Consider the following 21,068-nt stretch of genomic DNA (forward strand, 5'->3'; position numbering starts at 1 on the left):
GCCGCGGCTACAATCCGAGCCTAGGACTCAGAATGATTCCCCAGGGCCAAGTTTACATTTGGGCTGGCAGGAGCAGGGGTGAATGGGACTAGGATCCTCTGCTCGCTTTCCACAAGCCTCGGATCTTGCCTTCTCCCACCGCCGTCTCTCTGTCTCCATCCTCCTGGCCCCCTTTTCACCATACAGATCCATCTCCCGTTGGAATAGCTCCCATACCAGGGAGCCAAGATTGAGAGTCTGAGTCTGGGGGACGGAGGGCAACGAATCCAGACTTTATTGTCGGGGAGAGGGAAAAGGAAAGACGTGGGTGGGGGGCCGGGGTTGCTACATCGTCAAGCATAAAGAGTTGATGGGGACGGGAAGGCCAGTGGGGGCCCGTCCCCCTCCCGGTCGGCTGCTGTAAGGGCTGACGACACGGAAACCACAGAGAGGGGAGGGAGGTCACGCCCCCGCCCGAGTTGTGCAGTTGGAGGTGTTTGGTGGTAGGGACAGCCATGAGGTCTAGGAGCGAGGACGGGGGAGGCTACAGACTCAGCGAATCCTGCGGAAAGGGGAGGGGCGGGGGCGAGGCTTCTATTGCTTTTTGCTCACAGTTTTGCGGAAGGCGAGGCGGGGGTGGGCTTGGACTGGACACCCCTTGCCCCCCTCGGTACCCCTTGGGCGATGGGTGCTGGTGAAAAGAATGGAATCCAGACTGGGGAGGAAGAAGGTGAGGGAAGGGTCTGTAGGAGCATCTACTTGGTCCCACCCAAGTGCCAGAGATGCCCCCAAGTGCTGCCCCCTGCGATGGGCCCAGGTAGACCTGGGGCTGGGGCATGGTGCGGGGCGGGCACAGTGAGGTTGCAGGCGGTAAAACCAAAGTGCTTTTGAGGGACCCAGGATCCCGCCCGCTCCCCTCCCCCTGCGGAGGATGGGGGTGTTCACGGAAGCGCTTCGGTTTGGGGGCAGGGGGCCGGAGTCCCAGAGTCCGCTTATTGCCAGGAAAATCCATTTCTGCCCCCCCGGACTCCGACCATGGCTTGTGAACCCCGTTTTGTGCTAGGTTTGGGGGGGGAAGGGCTGAATGGACATGGCTTTTGGGGGGGTGTCTCCAAGGGGGCTCGGGGGTGAGACGGCCCCCCCTTTTCTAGGGGAGAGGGAAGGGCAGGGGGCGGGGTTCCCTGAGATCTGGGGTGTTCCCCCCCCTTCTGAAGCCCCCCTCCCCCGCTACCCCTCCCCTTTCCTGGAACCCCGTACCTCGGGGTGGGGGGGAAGGAGAGAGATCATTCAGGGAGTGCCGAGAGTAGGGGCAGGCTTGGAGCCTGGAAGCCTGGGTCCCGGCTGGAGGTGGGGGGGTTTGAATGGGAGGGGGGTTGTGGTTCAGGTCAGTAGGGGGAGAAAAGGATGGGTCCGTGCGCAGTTCGGATGGGCCCGGGGGCCGGGTGGAGCAAGGGGTGGGTGATGGGCGGTCCCTGGAGAAGAGGTGCGGCTGGGGCCGGACGCAGGGACAGCGGGGAGCCTGCTGCCGCTGCCATCACCGCAGCCACCGCCAGGGGGCTGGGGAGCAGGCCACCGGCCAGGGACTTGGGCAGCTCCTTGGAGAAAGTCAGCGTGCCCTGCAGGGGGGAGAGGGGCGGGGAAAGAGAGAAGTCGCGCCGCGGCTCGCAAACCCCACCTCTCCCCGGGCCCGCCCGCATCGCCTTCTCCCCCCCGTTCCCCCCCCCCCCCCCCCCCCCCGCCCCGCGCTCAAGGCCGAATTCTCCGGCGCCCAGGCCTCACCGCCAGCTCCCCGGCGCCCCTAGGCTTCTTGTGACGGCTCAGTAACGGGTTGGGCTTCCCGGCCACGCCATCTCGGTGCCGCCGGCTGGAAATGTGCTGTAGGATTGAGAGGATAGGGGGCTGTGAGCCACTGGGAAAGGAGCAACACTGGTTGGCACACCCCAAACACCTGGCTCCGCCCTTTCTGTGGCACCAAGGACATACCCTGAGAGAAGCGCCCTCACCCAAGCTCCCTGTTCTCTTCCCCACTTAGTGAGTAGAGCTCCCTAGAGTTCCTGGGAAAGGCCTTGGACCCACCTGTTTCAGTTGGACCTCCGAGTTGACCTTGACATTGCAGATCTCACAGTGGAAGGTTCGGTCCTGGGCAGGGGCCTCTGGTTCCCCAGGAGTGGGAGGCCCCAGACGAGGGTAAGCTTTGATGGGACCCAGGCCACTTCGGGCCTCCAGAATTGTCTTGTGCTTAGTACCTGGAGCCCAGAGAGGGCAGAAGATAAGGGGTGGAGGAAAAAGTTTCCACGCCTACTAGATGACAAACACATTCCCAATTAAAAGATAGGAGAGCATCAACTGTGGGGTTTTCCCCAGCCCCTTGGGATGCCCCCCAAACACAAGGTGGATCAGGGGAGAGTCACAGGTAAAGAAGTCAGGTGGAGGGGGAACCGAGAAAGTCGGTGACTAAGGAGGTGGGGAGATTATTTGGGAGGGAGATATACTGGGAAGTCTTAGAGGGTCCAGGATGTTGGAAACCAGGGGAATGAATTAGGAGGTAGGGAGCAGGAGGGGGCTGAGGACAGGGGAGTAGGGGTGGAAGGAGAGTCCATACCTTTGTTATGAGCCTCAAGCTGGGACAGGGAGTTCACTGCCACCTTGCACAGAGCACAGTAGAGCAGCCGCTTGGCCTTTTCCTCTTCTTCCTTGCTGCCCCCAGGCAGGGAAGCTGGGGCTGGAGTCCCCCCTTCACCCTTGGTTGTACCCTGACCAGTCTCCGGAATGCTGGGAGGGGATGGGGAGCCAGGCTGTTTCTCTGGGGATCCTGGAGCTGGACCCAGTCCATTCTCCATGGAAACTGTTGTTAGGGGAGAAACATAGGGGTAACCCCAGATGGTTTTTGGAGAAGATTCTTTATGTGGAGGAAACCCACCCCCATTTCCTGAAGGGCAAGGGCCCAGGAGTCCCCACCCTGTGACAACATGCATGCTCTCATGCCCTGGGCCAGAGCCAAATGTGGTCTAGCTGCTGCAGGCTGGGTGTGAGGCTCCAAGGCCTGGCTCATTCTCCAGAAGCTGAGAATGGTTGAGGGGTTTGGCCCCACTGGCCCCCTCTTCAGGGTGAAGCTGGCACCTGGCCTAGCCATGGGGAGAGGCATGGAACAAGGATTCCGGCCTCGATGGCCTACCAGCCGGCCTGGGCTTCCTGCCCGACCAGCCCCTTCCCAGAGTCCTGCCCAGTCCCCAGGGAGGCATGCCAAAGAGCTCTAGGAAGGGGCAGAGGCAGCATGAGGAGAGGTCAGGAGAAACAGTTACAGACATGGCAAAAGGGAAATAGAAACAGCAGAACCGGAGAGGGAACAGGGATGCAGGCTGCTCTATAATTCATGGCTTGATTAAAGATGCACAGGCCCCAGCCCTCAGCGCTGGGTTCTGGCCTCTGTACAGGGGAAACTCTAGCACTCCCATTCTTGCTCCAGCGGCCGATCCAGTTTCCGGGTCATGGGGAGGCTGGCAGTGGGAGTGGGGCACCTGTGGGAAGGGACCTCCTGACCCCCGTAGGTGTGCATTTGCTTGTCCATCCTGCGAGCTTTCCCTTTATTTCTCTTGCTCATTTCTGTCATCCATTACCCCACGTCAATCCAGATAGCACACCCACATCTCAATCTGGACAGGGCTTCACGGTTTACACAAGTAGGGCAGGTATCATGATCTCCTTCGAGATGCACCATCAGAACTAATTCACTGAGGTAGTATACATAAAGCACCTAGAACAGTGATGTTCAGGAAATGTCAGCTACCACTACCACGATCATCATCATTCCCATTTTGCAGATGCTGCCAACTTAAAAAATGGTCAGACTAAGCAGCCAGAGCACAGTTAGAACTCAGCTCACCTGCCCACCCTGTCTGTGCTTCTCTGCAGGATGTGTGTGTGTGTCTGTGTGTGCATGTGTGTGTGTTGAGAGCGGGGTCCTGGTTCCCAAGCTGGTGAAGCAGATGCCTGGTTTTCATTCTGCTTAGGGTGGGGCAGAAAGGACAGGCAAGGATAAGAGGAAATGGGGCTCTTCAGTCTCTCTGGAGTTGGTCATGACTGATATCTGATGTGGTAATCCCAGGATGCGGGTGGCTCGTATGTTCCTGTCTTGATATTCCTTCTTTCCAATTTCTTGGCTGGGAGTATGATTGAAAATGGCCACCAGCCATGAGGGAGAAAGAATCTCAGAGCTGCTTTTTGTAAACCTGGAAAAGACCTCAAACATCTTAAAGTCTCACTCCCAGGAAAGAAAACTCTGGCCCAGTGAGGTCTATAGATCAACCAAGATCATCTAGGGAGTGGCCTGAGTTTCCTGAGCTCTCAGTACCCCCAGGCAGGCCCTGAGGTGTCCTAATTCCTCCCTGCCCCTCTCCCCAAGATGAAGGAGGCTCTCCCTGGATTTGATGGCTCCTTTTTTCTTGAGGAAGTTTGCCAGGTGGCCTCACCCTAGCCCCTGTCTGAGTCACTGGGTGGTGGGGAGGACAGACAGTGGGGACTGTCGAGAGGAGCTGGGGCGGGAGTGAGGGTGACAGGATGGAAATTCTGTATCACTGTGCTTGGCTCTAGGACTCACCTTGGGTCAGGGTGGGGTAGGGGCTGAGGAAGAGGGAGATGAAAGCAGAGAATTCTAGGAAGTGGGGAAAGAACAGAGACAAGATCGGTTGAACAATGCGGTGGGGGGGGAAGGTAGGGTGAGCAGGATTCAGACACACCTGGACGGGGGGCTACACCATCCCCGTTTGGGGGGGTGCTGCCAGGGGGAGCTGGGTCTCCAGGTTCCCGGACACCAGGCTCCCTGCCTCGGGTCTTGGCAGCCTCGATGCCTTTGACTCTTCGGGCGTGGCGATTACCTTTGTAGTGTGCCTCTGCCTGGCTCTTTAGGGATGAAGGAAGAAAATGGAATCTGAGACCACCTTTAATCTGACCATTCTCCCCACAGAGCTCCTTCAGGTGCTGGGGTGGTCTCAGCAGGCTGCAGTGACTCTCTCACTGTACCAGTGAGATGTAAAGCCCCATGCCAAGGAGGGCTGATTATTCCTGGGGTTCAGACTAGCTTCTCAAGCTTGAGTAGGTGGAAACCTGGATCCTTACCTAGCCCAGGCTCCACCCTACCACCACACCCAGGGCCTGGCTGCTGACTCCAGCTTCTCACCTAGTTCTGGGTGAGGGAGGGTTACCCCAACCTATAATAGAATACTAAATGGGATGGTCCTAGCAACCCAGCCAGCCAGCCAGCCAGCCAGCAATCTCTTGGCCCCCTGGCCCTCTTTGCCTATGTCTCCTGGTCCTGGGAGGCAGCCTTCACTGCTTCTATACTCAGGCTGGGAGTCCCAAAGAGCCCTGAGGTCTGGGCTCTCTCCTGACTACTTCCCCCTGGTTCTCATTTTTCCTGAAGCCTCTGTGGACACCCTGGAGGACCCTGGCCCCAAGCCCAGATCTAGAGATAGAGACAGCAGTAGAGACAGCTGTCAAAACAGAACCACTTGGTGGGGAAGGGAAAGGGAGGGCAAAAGAGGGGAAGGCTGCCTAGTATTGGCCCCCTGCCCCTCTAGTTCTCTGCCCTCCACCAGTGAGTGGAGCCAGGGTTGGGAGAGGGGATGCCTGGGATTAAGGTAAAGGAAAGACCTAAAGTGGGGTTGGTCCTGGCTCTACCCTGACTCCTATGTGCACCTCCTGCTAAGAACATACAGTCCTGGAGCCCCAAGGTCACCCAGACAGGGACAGAGTAGAAATAAAAAGTGTGGATGAATCGGGGCGCCTGGGTGGCTCAGTGGGTTAAGCCGCTGCCTTCGGCTCAGGTCATGATCTCAGGGTCCTGGGATCGAGTCCCGCATCGGGCTCTCTGCTCAGCAGGGAGCCTGCTTCCCTCTCTCTCTCTTTCTCTCTGCCTGCCTCTCTGTCTACTTGTGATCTCTCTCTCTCTGTCAAATAAATAAATAAAATCTTTAAAAAACAAACAAACAAACAAACAAACAAACAAAAAAAGTGTGGATGAATCAAGAAGATTGACAGCCCAGGGGTGGGGCAGTGATGTGTGGAGCCTGGCATCACGGTGTGTGTGTGTGTGTGTGCGTGTGTGTGGACTGGGTAGAGAAACAGAATGTGCTTTATTTCCCCCTACTCAGCAGAATGAGGCTCTGCTGTTTTTCTCCAAAAGCTCTGAGAACTTGTACCCCACAAAGTCCCCTCTAGACCCACACAGAAGTCCCAGGGGAGCCTCAGACGGAGGATGGCTGGAAGGCCTGACACCTAGGTTCTGCATTTTGGGCGGCTTCTCTCCATGGGAAAGTCTGTCACGGGAAAGGGTAGAGAGAGGAGGAAGCTGGGAGGTTAGAGTGAAGTGGGTGGGTGAGGGGAGGAGTTTAGCAGAGGTCATGGAGGCACAGGTTCTGCAGGGGACTCAGTGTCCTAACTCAGCCCAGTGCCCAAGGACTAGCACGCCAGAGGCCACTCTCCCATGCAGACATGATGGCTACCTGTGTTGTAAGAAGTTCTGAACCAGGGAAGCCTCAGTCGCCAAGGGAGGGAGAGGTCAGCCATAGAGGACTGGCCTACTTCATGTTGAAATAGACGGCCACCTCTTGTCCCTCTCAAGTGCCTTCCATCCACCCCTGCCCCTCCTGCAGTATCCCCATTCTTTGTTCCTCCCCTGACATCCCCTGGCTTTCGCTGCCCCACCCCCTTGAGCAGTTACGCTTCTTACCTGAGAATTGAAGCGGATCTGACAGACGTTACAGGAAATGATGGGCCGCTTGGTCTTGAGTAAGGGTCCCCCAAAAGTATGGGAGAGTACAGCCTTCTGCACAGGGTCCATCTGTGGAGGCAGGCTGGGGTGAGCCAGGAACCCCAGCACAAGCTTATGTCCATCATCCCCCACATTTGTAGCAGCTGGGTTGAACCAAAATCCCCAGAACCCCTTCTCTAGCTCTCAGTTGGCCTGAGGGCTCTGAGCCTCAGTCCCCTGATTCCCTCCTAGCCCAATCTTCACCACACCGGAAGGGACCTGAAGGATCAACTGGCCCCTTGCTCCCATCCGACAGAAAGTAGAAGTGGTTTGCCCAAGGTCCTATGACGCGTTAACAGCAGAGCTGGTACTCGAACATGGACTGCTGTCTCAGTTCATCACACCATGATGATCCAACTCTTTTTGGCCTCTAGCTAGGCGAATCCACCAGAAGCTCAACTGATGGGAAGTCCCAAAGCACCCCAGATCCTAGGGCCTTCAGCTGAGGCCTTGGAACTCTTTTGGCCCCACTCTGGTGCGAGATGTCTCCCAAGGCAAGCTTCTCATCCCAGGAGACAGATATTCCCAGCTTCCCATCGAGTCCCGGGTTGCCCTAACACACTTCCTAGACATCTTTAAGGCAGCAGGTCTAAAGGGAGTAAAAGAACTCCGGTGAGAACACGTGGCTGTAGCGAATAAAGGGGAATTAGTGGGGGGGGGGACTAAGAAGCTGGGCTGGTCTGAGGCAGCCGAGAGATCTTCTGAACTCTTTCTCTGGGGCAGGGCTGTGGGACTGGGCGTGATTGGGAACCGTCTTTGCCCCCACCCTGGGTCAGCAGATGTCTTCACAGTCTCCTGCCAAGAGTTCACAGGAGGAGGGAGAGGATGGGAGTTTCTCTCTGAGGCCTTCAGCTATCAGGGGATGAAGCCAGGGGCCTAGAGGCATGAAAACTGCCTCCCTGCACAGTCCTCCTCCCTTCTGGCCCCTAGGCAGCCAGGGAGAGGCGAGACTGGAATGTAGCCGAGACTGAGGATTGAGTGATGGCTGGGACCTCTCCTAAGGACGGAATGAAATTAGAGTTGAAGTTTTGTCTTCTAGGTGGAAGAATCTAGTGAAAAATAGTGGCTGGGACTTGGGGTTCCTTAGCTCCTCAGCTGAGCCCCTTCCCTGTTCCCAGGTCTTCATGGTTCCCATAAGACACTGCTGAGAAACAGAAACATGAGGCAGGGGGAAGAAGGTGGTTGGAATCTGAAAAGTCCCTATATCCTGACTCTCCCCAGTAGCCTCACTGGCTGGTTGGGGGTAATGTCAGGAAGGGCGCTTTAGATCCCTGTGAAATGGGCTGCCTGATTTAGTAGTAGTAGAGGCAGGAGCCATGACCAAGTTCAGATGACTGGTCTGACTGATAAGTGTCCCATCACTGGGTCTGTCCTTGGCTGGAAGCAGCCCCTTGCAGTAGCTCACTTCTCACCTCCTGGAAACCCAGGTCCTATTCAAAGAAAAGCCAAACAAGGGAAGAATGGGTGTGACTGTGTGTGTCTAGGCAGGCTGTGATCAATCTGTGCATGGGTGGAGTGTGAAGGAGTGTCATGTGCTGTGTGTACATCATTTATGTATCAACATTTCTGTGTTGGGGGCTTTGCCGACGCCATGAATGGTCAGGTTGTGTAATCTTCAGCTGTGTGTTTATCTGTGAGAATGTATGATGTGTTTGGCAGAAAGAAAGACAGACCAAGTTGGAGACAGGCTTTAATCAGAAAGGGGAGACAGACAACTGCTCTCAGCTCCCAGTCCCCAGGCGTCAGTCCTCCCTACCCAGAGACACCCCCAGCCCCCCACCAGCCCCCTGCCCCAGGGTTCTCCTCAGCCCCTGGGCTTCCTCACAAGCTGGGTGGGGAATGGAATTCAGCCCAAACAGAAACCCAATCTGGGCCAGGAAACCTAAGTCGATGACAGCCGTAGGGAGAGAGGTGGGATGGAGAGGGGACAGCAGAGGCCCCAGTTCTGTCTCTGCCCCAGACTGCTCCCCAGAGTGCCCTGAGGCTGACCTGTGGGCTGACTGTCCCAACAACCATCCTGGAAGAATGGTCTCTGCCCCACTTGGGTCCTTCCTCCCAGGCTGAGAGCCTTTTCTTTTGCACACACCCTTCCTCAGGTTTAAGTCCATAAACAACAGCCAGGGATGGGGGTGGGTGGGGAAGAGGGCACCAACCCAGGGCGGTGGGTCCTTCCTATCCTCTCCTCCAGGAACTGAGGAGACACCAGGCTGAAGGTGAGGGCTTCTGGGCCCAATCCCTGCGCAGGTGGAATGTGAGCCACTGAAATGCGGCTCCAGGCCAAGGTCAAGAGGCCCTGGTGACCTAGATGACGGCTCTCTGGGGAGGGGTGGAGGCCAGCATCTCCCACAGCCCATTCCCCTCCAGAGCCCCTTCCTTGGGATTTTGGCCTAGACACTGCCTGGAAAGGTCCACAAAAACATTCCTTTCCCACCTGCCCTCCAACAGCACACATGAAGGGGAATGGCTCCCTGAAGCTGGGGCAAAATGAATCAGGAAGGGCAAGGGGGAGGGAAGGGAGGAAACCAGATCAGGAACACGAGGCGGGGGAGGGGGGCACGATTATATTTCCTTCCATTGCCCTTTATCTGATGTAAACCGCTGCCCCTTGTTTGACCACCCCACTTCCCCATCCTCTCCCCTCCCCCCCATAAAGGTGAAAAGGGAATGAGGGTGGAATCTCAGGGATGGGAAGAATTGAGGGATTGGAAGAATTGAAATAAGAAAGAGAGAGAGCTAGGGGGTGTCTAAAGAGCAGGTGGAAGCTGGTGGGGGAGGGATGTTGGGAAGGGGAGAGATGCCGGGATGGGATAAGAGGGCCCTAAGCGGCGTGGTAATTTGAAGGTACATGTAAGACCTGATGGGAAGTCTGAAGATTTGGGGGACTCCAAGGATCTGAGAAGCAGAGGTGGGGGTATCCAGTACGGTGGCAACAGTCTGGGGGTGCCAGCTGGGATCCAGAGATTGGTTGGGACCGCGCCAGCTATGGGGGATGGGCCAAATAACCAGAGGACCAAGCGAAAGGAGAGGTAGCCCGCCCGCCAGGGGCGGGCTGGGATGGGGGGGGGGGGCGCTGCGGCAGCGTCGGGAGTCAGGGAGAGAGGAGGGGCCGGGTAGCTTACCCTGCGGGACCCCGGGGGCCGCGACTCCATGGCCCGGGGCGGCGGACCCGGGCGGGGCACCCGAGCCTGGCCGGGCCTGGCAGGCCGGCGACGCGGCGCTCGTTGCCCGGGTGGCTCGGGGCTGTGCGGCCGGCCGGGCCGGAGAAGGGGAGGCGGTGCGGGCCGGGACCGGAGCCCGCCCCAGAGGCGGGGCCGAGGGCGGGCCACGGACGGGGGTGGGGCTAAGGAGCCAGCGAGGGATGAAGCGGGGCTGGGGTGAGAAGAGGAGAGGAGGGGGTGTCCGTATCCAGATACACGTTCCAGGGTAAACCTTGCGCTGGAGAGGGGCCGCTCGGCCCGGTGACCGTGTATTGACCAGGTGACCTCGGCTTCCTCCACTGAGGACTCTTCCTGGGTCCAGTGTCCCCACTGGACCCACCAATCCTTTGGACGACTCTGTTTCTCTAGCTCGGACGTTTCTCCTTTCTTCCATCCCTTCTGCTCTGGCCTTCGCTCCTTTGCTAACAACCTCTCTTCCAGGTCCCCAAACGACGCTTCTCCTCTTCCCTCTAAGCACTACTCCTTTGTCTTTTTTACACGTCGCTTCTACTAAGGAGGGAAAATTGAGCCCAGGTACCTAGGTGTCAGGCACTGCCTCTCAGCGACTCCTCTGAACGGTCGAGCTCGGGGGCGTCCAGAGCAGAAGCGACCTCAGACTGGGGACATCGTCCCTAACCTCTTCCCACCTCGTCCCGTCGCCCGCCACCTGCTGGACAACCAGGTTCCCAAAGAACTTATGTTTCGTGCACTTGCCGCCCTCTGGTGGTCGAGTAGGGGCAGCACTGGCGGCTGAGGGACAGGAGGGCAGAGCAACCCACTTCCCCAGACACCTGCTCATCCTCTCTGGACAAGTCCTAGGTTTCCCCCTCTCTCATCTCTGGATCTCACCCTCTCCCATTCCACCTAGGACAGAGAGAAGAGTGAAGCGGGGGGGCTGGAGGTAGAGAGAGGTTGTCTTTGGGAGACAATGAGGGACATCCAAGGGCAGAGGAAAGCATAATGTGGCAAGGGGTCTAAGAGGTAGGAACTGCCCCAGTAGGAGAGAGATCTGGAGGTCTTAGTCCAGGGAGGGGGAGACTCTGCGATGAATAATAAAACCACGGCCACCCCACCACCATCACTAGCTAATGTTGATTGAGCCCTTGCAATGTACCAGCCTCTGTACTGAGCTCTTTGCATGGATTATCTAATTTAATCTTCACAACCACTATTCAGAATAAGTACTATCATTATCTTCATTTTATAGATGAGGGAACTGAGGTTTAGAGAGGTTAAATAATTTGCCCAAGGTCATAAGCTAGTAAGTGGCTGAACTGGGATTTGAATTTAAAGCTGGGCTGCCTGACTCCAAAGCCATGTACTTAACTGCTGCACAGTATTGCCAATGGGCTGTCTGCAGCTTTTCTGCAGTCCTCATTCCCCTGCAGAATTTGACACTATTGATGCAGCCCGCCACACTCTCTCCCTTGGCTTCTCCAACTCTACAGGAACCAGGTTGCATCCCCACCCCCTCCAGTGGCTCTTCCATTTCCTTTGCTGGAGCCTCCTCCTGTTCCCGCTGCCTAATTCTACTTGTTCCAAAAGGCTGAGGCCTTGGCCATACTACCTTTCTCTCTCTGATCCTCTTTTAAATGAAAATAATAGCAATAACATACTAATCCTAGTGGCTAAAACGGAACACTTACTTTGGGCCAGGCATTACAATTATGTGATACAATTCTCCCAACAGCCTTGTGTGTTGATACTATTACTATCTAGTTTTTACAGCTGGTAAAATTCAGGTTCAGAGTGGTGAAGCAATTTGCCTAAGGTAACACAGCCAGTACTTTTGGAATGTCAATTCAAATCCTGCCGGCCAGATGCCAAAGTTGGTGCTGCTCAACGCTCTGCTGCACTCTCCGAGCTTATCAGCACTCATGGCTTTAAATAGCTAGTCCCTGCTAGAGGCAGTGGGGCCTGAGCTCTGTGGGAGTCAGAAAGCCTGAACTATCCATGCGAATTGACTAGCTTTGTGACCTTGGGCAAGTCACTTAACCTCTCTGGTCTGTGTTTCCTCATCTAATAAAATGGGGGAAATGACATTGGAGACCTAAAGGTAAATGTAAATAAGGTGTGCAGACCAGGGGGTGGGGGGTGGGGGACAGGGTGAGAGTGGGAGGGTAGGGGGTGGAAGGAAATGTTCTCAGCCCCTTCTGGTCCAGCCAAACTGAATCAATTGCCCTTCTTCAAGTGCTCTTTTCTAGTCCTTGTTCATGCTGTTTGCTTCAGTCTGGAATGTTCTCTAAGGTCCCTTTTAAAAGCCTGCTAATAATTCTTCAAAGCCCAAATCATATGTCACCTCCGGGTTCAATCTCTTTTCCTCTGTTCTCTTTCTCCTGTTCAGCTCTGGTTGGTCCCTTAGGCACTGCCTCATTCAGCAAGTCTTTCCTGACACCCTGCTTGGGCTCCCATACAAGCTAAATTCCTCTGACACAGCTCTTTTCACACTATAGGGTAGCTGTTCACTTGTTATCATTCCTACTGAGCATGAGCTCCCCAAGGGCACAGACAGTCTGTACCCATGACACCTGGTACGGTGCCCAGCACCTAGTAGGTACTCAAAAATTTTTTTGTTCACTTGAATCATTGTCAGTGTCTCTGTCACAATATTTGGAACTCTTGCTCTGTTTTGTGTTACAGATCACTGCATAGATGTCGATATTTCTCCCCTGAATATAAGGTCTTTCAAGATTGGACCTTGTCATTTTCCCCCTCATGTCTCCATTGTATCTAGAACAGTGCCTTGCTTATAGTTAGAACTCAATTTCCTCATCTGTGAAACAGCGATAAAACAACAGCTTCCCTATGGAGTTGAATCATACCTTTGGCACATACCATGTCAACTGCGGTAAATTACTAAACCCTTCTGAGCTTTAGTTTCTGCCTTGTTGTATGTTGAAACAGGAATCCTAATGTCTACTTTGTTGAGTTGTGGTGAAGATGAAGTGTGATCAGGTATAGAAACACCTACTACAGTGCCTGGTGCGTCGTTGAAACTCAGTCAACGTTTGTAGCTGAATATGGTTTGATGATGGGTTATCTGAGCTGAATAAAACTGACTTCCCCCAAACCTTTAGCTCGAACCAACTCGCCAGGACCCAAATTCCAACTGTCTGCTGGACATTTCCGGCTCAACATCCCACTTGTACACCAGCTCACCATGTCCTAAAGTGAGCTCAGTAGCCCACCCTGCACCAGCTTCCTCCTCCAAACCCCTGCCCCTGTCAAGGTGACTTCCAGTCACAGAGGTTTGAGTCCTGGAGTCAGTCTTTACTCCTCTCCCTTCTCCCCGAACCCCCAAATACCAGTTGGTCACCATGGCCTAGGAATATTTCCTTGGAAACACCTTGCCGCTCCCCTTCCTATACACTCACATGCCCCTACCACTGGCCCAGTCTGGACTTCCAGGCTTCCCCACAGGCCCGGCTTTGCTCCTCTATCCTCTGCTCCTTTTCAACCAGCTGTCCCACCCACCTTGCCCAAATGCTGCTCTTATCAAGTCACTTTCCTGCTCAGGAATGGATGATGGCTCCCTATTTCATACTGTATTCAATCTAGATAACTCTGCTAGTCCTCTAAGCCCTAACCCATTGACCCTCCCCATCCAGCTGTGTATGCGAGAGAGCTAGAATTTACAAACAGGCAGGCTTGTTCCCTCCTTCTGGGTTTAGCACCTGTCCCCACTTCCACCTCTCTGGAGTCACAGTCACCTCTCTAGGTCTCATTTCTCCTCTAGATGTTGGACTTAATGAGAGGATTCATATAAAACACGTAGCACAGGATCTGGCTCAGAGTGAGGCCTCAGCAAATATTAGCTATCGTTGTTATTGTTGTTAGTAGTGTACCAAATAGCCAACAATGCTTGTAGAAGTCAGGGAGACGGGGTCCTAAGAGGAGATAAGGAATTAGATACAAGAGAAGAGGGCAGGGGTGAGTTGGAGGGAAAGAAGGAGCCAGGGGGAGGGGAGGGCAGGCAAGCAGGCAGGCTGCTACTCACAGTGTTGTAGTTGCTGAAGAGGCCCAGGGTGGGGGCCGGCTCCAGTGGAAAGGGCAGAATCTGCTTGAGGTCCAGTGGGGGCTGCATGATGGGGGGCTGCCGAAGCAGAGGGAGGGGCCCTGCTCGGCTCAGGCTGCCTGAAGGGCAGAGAAAGCATTACGTGGGGCAGGAACATTGAAGCTTGGGAGCCCCGCCCAAACCCGTCCGTCCCACTCCCCAGCTGGGGCCTCCACACTCAGAAGTGTGACCCCCGTGGTGCACACACACTTCCCCTGCTTGCTGTGTCCGGAGCAATGGAGCACAGTGCCCTGTGGGCCCAGGGGAGGGTGCAGACCAGTCCTTCCCTTCTGGGTGGTTTTCACTTCCCCCTTCTCCAGCCTACCTCCCTCCCCCAAGACCTTTAGGCATCTTACAGACCCAGGAAGAGCACAGACCTTCTCTGTGGACCTTCTCTGCTAGATCAGCAGGACTTGGGAGCTCCATGGCTCTGGTCCCTCCCTTCTTCTGGTTTGGTTTTCCCCCAAGGAATCCCAAAGGCTAAGTCTCACCCCAGGGAGGACAGAGTCAGGTGGGTGATTCATCCCACTGCCCAGAGGGGAATACTGAGGCATAGATTTGGAGGAGGGCTACTGAGTCAGGCTGCCCAAAGAGCTGTGATTTGTGCAGGTCAGAAATCCTGGTTAATTGGGGACATCTCTGGGGGTCGGTCATAGGTGGGTGGTATTTGCTCTGGAAGGTGGACTGCCTGGGCCCATTCTCAGAGCACCACTCCCCCAACCTTCCTGTCTTCCCCCAGGCCCCTTTGTCTTACTGTGAGTGTTCAGCTCCAGCTTTTGGCAGGAGGAACTGCCAGCTTGGCCTCTGGGAGGGGAATGCCTGGGTCTGACCCCAAGGGGAAATGAAAGTCCAGGCTAGCCACTCCACTACCCACCCACCCTGGAAACCTTTTTCTCCTCCCCCCAGAGCCATGGGAGGACACTTGCCAGGCTCCAAAGGGGGTGGGCCAAAGGCCCTCAGGACCCCTCTGGGCTTCCACTAGCCCAGCTCCCTTCTGTGACCTCGCAGTCCACCAGTCAGGGAATTCTGGCTGCCCTTTACTGCTCTAGCAACCCCCTGCCAACAACAGGGGTTCCCAGGAACAAAGGCAAAGCTAGGAGGCTGCAAGCTTGGCCCCGTCCTCCCTTGACCTTACTGGGGCAGAGGGTACCCCGGGATCCTTTCTTGCTCCCTCCATAGAGACTGCCCCTTTGCATACCTTCAGTTTCTGGTGACTCCTGCCCCCAGGCAGTGGCCTGGCCCTGGCCCCCCAGGGGCCTGGGCCTGAGAGCGTCCCCTTCCCTTGGTTCTGCCCCCTGCCCCCTCTCTTGCCAGCCCCCTCCCCCCAGTCTAGTCAGTAGAATCAGCCAATCAGAGTCCTGGAAAAGTGGGGCAGAGGGGAGGGCGGGGGAGCAGGGATTAGGGAATCAGAGGCGAGAGGGAGGGGGTAGGGTGGCTCAGGCACAGCTGGGGGCAGGGAGCTGGTCCAGAAAGGTCTGGAGGGGTCTGTCCCTTCTGCCAGGGTGGGTGGCCAGGGTACTTGAGGTCAAGGCTGCAGGGAGCTTGGGGTTTAGACGGCTAAGGGTCGGAGGAAATGGCAGGATGCTTGGCTTTAGCCCTTGGGCAGCTGGGGGTCTGTAAACCCTGTGTGGGTCCCCTCCTCTGCTACCTCAGAGTTGGGATGAGATAGGGGGAGAGGAGAGACAGACAGACAGACAGACAAAAGTGAATGAGAGAGAACAGAAAAGAATGACAGAAGCAGGAGTAAGTGATTGAGAAAAAAGACATAGATACTGAGAAAGAAAAGGATAGTGAACAACAGAGAGATGGAAGAGAGTGAAATGAGAGAGAAAAAAAGAGACTCTGCTGAAAAGCTGGACACAGAGCTAGAGACCAGGGAAGAAAGATAGAAAGAGAGCAAGAAAGGGAGAGAGAAGAGAGGGACCGACAGTCTGAGGGACAGTCTGACCACCTCTCCTTCCTGGTCTGTCCCCTCAGGGCTTCTCCCCTCTGCGTGCACCACCCCCCCCACCCCCCCCACCACCCCCCACACCAGACCAGGGCAGCCTTAACGAGCCCTGGGCAGCAACAGGAATGGTGAGAGAAACCTGAGCGCTCCCAGAGTCCCAGGCACACAGCACCCACCCCTAGCAGCTGGTTTGGGCTGGCACTTGCCCCGCCCCAGAACAGCTCAGCTCCTTGACCCCTTTCCCCAACTCCAGACTCTCTGAAGCCCCAACACTCACACACCCATCTCAGAAGATGAGATGAGGGCGCCTGGATGGCTCAGTCGGTGGAACATCTGCCTTTAGCGTGGGTCATGATCTTAGGGTCCTGGGATTGAGCCCTGCATGGGGCTCCCTGCTCAGCAAGGAGTCTGCTTCTCCCTCTCCCTCTCCCTCTCGCCCAGCTTGTGTTCTCTTTCTCTCTCAAATAGATAAATAAAATCTTTACGAAAAAAAGAAAGAACGAAAGAAAAAAAAAAGAAGACAGAGATGAGTTCTAGAAAAGGCAGAAAAAAAAAAAAAGTATTGTGGAGCCGCTATGTGCCAGGCAATGAGTTCTGAGTATTATCACATTTAATCTCTGAGGCAGCTATGATTCTATGGAGATAGCTGATACTATTTTCCCCATCAGACATATGAGGAAACTGAGGCTCAGGGAACTTAAAAACCTTGGCTGATGTTACATAGCCTATAAGTATCAGGACTGGGATTTAAATCAAGATTGTCACGCTCTGTAGCAAATTCTTTCGCGGCTACATAACCCCCGAAGGACTCTAATCTCACTTGGAAGGTATGGAGATGAGATCCAAGCACAGGATTCCATCTTGTTCAAGGAGAGAAAGGGGAGAGCAAGGTCCCTGCACTTCCTGGGGTTGGAGGAAAATAAATAGCAGCGATTCAGTTCCCTATGGCCAGCACCTCATCTTTTCCACTGACAGGAGCCCTGGAGGGAAGGAGGAAGGGGAGGGAGGTGGGGGCGGGGCTGAAATGTGGATGGAGTGAGGCAAGGAAGCAAGGTGGGCAAGCAGAGATTCACCTGTCTCCCTCCTGATTTTTGGGTCTACTGTGCTATGAGATGGGAAGAGGGGCTGATGGCAGCTCATGGGCAGAGTGGGCAGAAGCAGGGCTCCCGTTTCAGGTGGGCTCTCCCCTTCCCTGAGAATAACAGTTGCCCCTTTTTGAGGGCTTCCTATATGCCAGGCACTGGACATACACGGTCTCCCTGAGGATGGCCCCAAGGCTCAGGAGCTAGGTGATGAGTTCATTTGGCAAAAGAGAACAATAGCACTGCCACAAGGAGTTGTTGAGAGGATTGAACGAGTCCATGGAAATTGCTGGCATGTTACAAAGGGAGCTCAATAAATGTTTGCTAGATAAATGAGTCCTCATCTTATCGATGACAACAATCAGCTCTGAGAAGGGGAGTTACTTGACCAAGGTCACACAGCTAGTGAGGGACTTGAACCTGTCTATCTGGCTCCAGAGACAGGGTTTTCAAGCACTACACTTTTGTAGGTAGACTAGAGATGGGGTATGGGGGAAAGGGCAGAAACATAGTGAGGGCTGGGGAAGCAGGAAATGAGGTAGGGCTTCTGACATCTGGCTAGGTGAGGGCTTCAGGTGGGTTTGGAGCGGGTAGGAGATCGAAATGCAGTCAGGCAGGGCAGGGAGGAGCTGGGACCTGGCTGGGGCCTGGCTGGGGCAAGCCTCTCCAGAGGGAAGCTCATTAGAGTAATTACCTCCAACAGATAGAGCCCCACCCAGCTCTGTGGGGAATTGCCAAATGCTTTATTAAAGACAGTTCCCAATGCACTTTAGAGGGGGTGAACTCTCAGACCCTTGGCTGCATGTCCATCCGTCCCTTTCTTTGTCCATCCTAGCCCTAGGCACTTTGATCCTGCTCAGGTTTCCCCTCTAGCACCGAGCCACAACCAAGCCACATCTAACTTCTTCCATCCCACTGATGTCTGGTCTTTTCCTTCCTCCCTTCCCCAGAAATTTTGGCCAGGTCAGAGTCCCAGACCCTTGGCTGTCTTAGGTCAGGCCTGGGGCCTCAAGCCCTTGTGGTAAAGAATGGGAGTGTCTGCCATGAGCTGGCTCAGGGAGTGGTCCTGTCTGGAAGGCACAGGAGTCAGGAAAGGTGTAAGGGTAGCGTGTGAGTTAGTGCTGGTCTTGAAGGTTGCGCCAGGTGAGAGTGGGATGAGAGAGAGGTATTGGGATTAGGGCTGCAAGTAGTATTAGGGCCCCAACCTAAGGTGGTGAGAAGCATGGGGTCAGCACTGGGTTAAGATGGGAATTGAACTCTGGGGCCAAGGGAGGAACTGGATTGGGGTCTGGACTGGGCTCTCATCTCTAACCCTTCTTTTTCTTCAGGACTTTGGGCCTCTTCTGCCTCCCCAGCAATGCCTAAAATTGGGGACTGGGGGGAGAGCCTCGAATCCCTGCATCTTGACATCTTGACCAAATCCCATGTATCTGTTCCTTTCTGCCTCAACTTCCCCGATCTGGACAGGAGGCAGGCTGAGGGCTGGAAAAGCTTTGAAGTCAAAGATTAAAGCAACAAGGGGATGATTATGAACAACTACTTAAAATATCATCCTTAATAACCCTAGGGTGATTGTAGGCAGGGCAGGGCTAAAGGGAGGAGGTGGCCAGGAAGAGGAGAGATAGAGATGATCCCTGGGAAATCTTCACAATCTGACAGGAAAGGGCCTCCTTCAATGCCCCCTCCCCCCAAAGGCCTAGTTGGAGAGGACAGTAAGAAAGGCCCAGAACAGGGAATTGAGCCCAGAACCACCATCTGCTTAAACTTAGGCCCATGGTCTAGATCTTGAGCAGGTAGGCCGGGCCCCACCATTTGGTCAGGGCCACCACGCACATGGACTCAGTAGACCTCAGCATTTGGAACAGAAAACCTTACTATGGGCCCTGGGGGTGGGGCCTGAGCCCAGTGGACAGGCTTCCCACCCTTCCGTAGGCAGGAAGAAGGAGGGAATTAACTACAGGGTCCTCTAGGACATGTGATGGGGGTCCAACTGGTGGACCCAGGTATGGAGTCTTGGTCAGGTCTGAGCAGGTTCCTGAGTTCGTCTTTGGAGCCCACTGACCAAGGGAAGTGCTGCTGTCACTGGCCTGTTCTGGATAGGCACGAGGCTGCCTCTGGGGCCCCTGCCCAGGGTGGGGCCCACACGCTCTGCAGGGATTGCAGAGGTTGGAGGAATGTGGAGTCTGCGTTCTGGGGACCTGAGTTCAAGATGAGGGTCACTTTAGGGCGGGGACAGTCTCCAGAGTTGGGTGAGGAATCTCTTCTTTGCTGGAGATATTTTCGGGAGAAAGGCAGGCAGCCAGTCATTCATGCCTTCGTTCCCTCGTTCGTTGAGTAGGTATGATGGAGTGCATAACATGGTGAGAGAGGGAAGAGACACAGGACAGGGAGAGAAAGAGGTGGAGGAAGGAGGGCAGAAGGGGAGAAAGCCCACAAGTGGGAAGTCAACAGAGGTGGAAAGAAAGAAGGGAAGCAAAAGAGCCAGGGAGGCAAACAGCAGAGGGACCCAGCAGAGGGTTGAGGCAGGAGCCAGGAAGCCCTGGGGCACCAGCATGGAGCCAGGTGTCCCCATTGGGAGGCAGGGAGTGTGTGGGCCTGATGTGAGGGAGGGGTGTCTCCCACCATAAACAGGGCCCAGGAACTGGCCTAACCAGGGCAGAGGTCAGAGGTCAGAGGACATAACAGGCCAGTGACTATTGTGGAGGCAGGGGCCTGGAGACCGGGGAAGCTGAGGAGGAGTCCAGCCCCACAGCTAGTCCCTCTCCTCCCCCACCCCGGGGCTCCCTTCCGATGTAGGTCATGAGGATGGGGTGGCTGTGGCTGAAGGGTTGTCAGAGCCCCGCAGGGGCTCCCCTCCCCCATCCTTACTCTCTCCGTTGCTCCTTGTTCCCTGGTGCCCCCGGCCCAAGGCAGGGGTGGGGGTGGGGGATGAAGGAAGAAGAAGGAAGCCGGGAAGGAAGGGCCCAGGCAGCCAGAGCAAGGAGAGAGAGGGGCAGGTCCTGGCGTGTTGGGGCAGGATGGCTGCGGAGGCAGGATTGGAGCCGCAGGGGCCCTGGGATGGACAGTTTCCCACCCCTGCTTCTCCCCAGCCCCCTTATCTCCGACCCTCAGGTTCCCACCTCCCACCACACACACCTCGAAGCTACACCCACCATCTTTTCCCCGCCCGCCCCCCACTTCCTCCTTTCCCTCTTATCCTGGGCCCAGAAGGATGTCGGAGTGTCTGAGCAAAGGGTGGGGGAGGGCGTGTGTGTGTGGCGGGGGTGGGGGTGGGGGGGGACGGGTCAGAACCTTTCCCTCAACTCCACCAGGCCAAGACCAGCCCTCTCCCCCAGCCTCTCGTAGACCGTCATATAGACTGTCATATAATATTCATGAGCCTCATGAATACGCAATGTCCTCATTATGGGGCGGGGGTCTCACTCGGCTCGTCTTTCCCCTTCACCACTCCCTAAATCACCCAGAGAAGCGGCAGCTTGGGGAAAAGGGGAAGAGGGGACCCCCAGATGTGGAGCCAGATGAAGGGGGAGGGGGAACCGGTTGCTGACGGGCGACCGCAGTCACCGCGGTGCCGGGAGGTGGGGGGGGGTGACCTACTGAGAGGGACCCAGGAGCCCCGGAGCCCAGAGCCGCAGAGCCCACTCACCGAGGATCATGTTGGCGACCCGGGCGCCCGGGGTTCCGCGTCGCTCTGTCCCGGGGGCCGTTCTGGCCAGGCTGGGGGTACGGGGGGAGGAGTCGGGGGAGGAGCAGAGGCCGGCCCAGGCGGAGCGGGGGCGGAGCCCGCAGCAGGTGAAGACGGGAGGAGGGGGAACCCGGACACCCTGGGCTCCAGGAGGGGGCGTCTCGGCCGCTCCTTGCCCCTCCCGCTTTCTCTCCCACTTGCTGCCCCCGGTCTCCTGGATTTACTGTGTCACTGCGGCCAGGACTGGGGGAACACGACATCTACAAGGCGGTGTGAGGTGATGGAGGAAGCTGGGAACTAAGATGCCTGGGTTCC

General features: G+C 55.9%; 1 protein-coding gene across 2 annotated transcripts; it reads right to left on the reverse strand.

Annotated features, from left to right (window-relative positions):
* Positions 1-256: 256 nt before the first annotated feature.
* On the reverse strand, positions 257-20,772 carry LOC111157974 (zinc finger protein 385A). Of its 2 annotated transcripts, XM_022519744.1 has the most exons (8): positions 20,715-20,772; positions 13,982-14,118; positions 6,707-6,817; positions 4,716-4,878; positions 2,582-2,824; positions 2,056-2,225; positions 1,759-1,854; positions 257-1,595 (listed from the first exon to the last, which is right to left on the reverse strand). In XM_022519744.1, exons 1-8 carry the CDS (start codon positions 20,722-20,724, stop codon positions 1,365-1,367), a joined length of 1,161 nt encoding a protein of 386 aa, XP_022375452.1. In that variant the 5' UTR covers positions 20,725-20,772; the 3' UTR covers positions 257-1,364. The 2 variants fall into 2 exon arrangements, with proteins under 2 accessions (XP_022375452.1, XP_022375453.1); XM_022519745.1 differs by lacking the exon at positions 2,582-2,824 and having other exon boundaries at positions 20,715-20,756.
* Positions 20,773-21,068: the final 296 nt, after the last annotated feature.

This window comes from Enhydra lutris, unplaced genomic scaffold (assembly GCF_002288905.1).
Source record: "Enhydra lutris kenyoni isolate GAN:26980312 unplaced genomic scaffold, ASM228890v2 scaffoldscaffold56, whole genome shotgun sequence".
Classification (NCBI taxonomy): domain Eukaryota; kingdom Metazoa; phylum Chordata; class Mammalia; order Carnivora; family Mustelidae; genus Enhydra; species Enhydra lutris.

Bases quoted from the DNA above. Each gene is read 5' to 3' on its own strand.
- LOC111157974 (XM_022519744.1), bottom strand. The intron at 2,226-2,581 runs GTATGGACTCTC...TCTGGGCTCCAG, and splicing joins GCTTGAGGCTCATAACAAAG to GTACTAAGCACAAGACAATT. The intron at 1,596-1,758 runs GTGAGGCCTGGG...TCCCCCCTGCAG, and splicing joins GGGGCGCCGGGGAGCTGGCG to GGCACGCTGACTTTCTCCAA.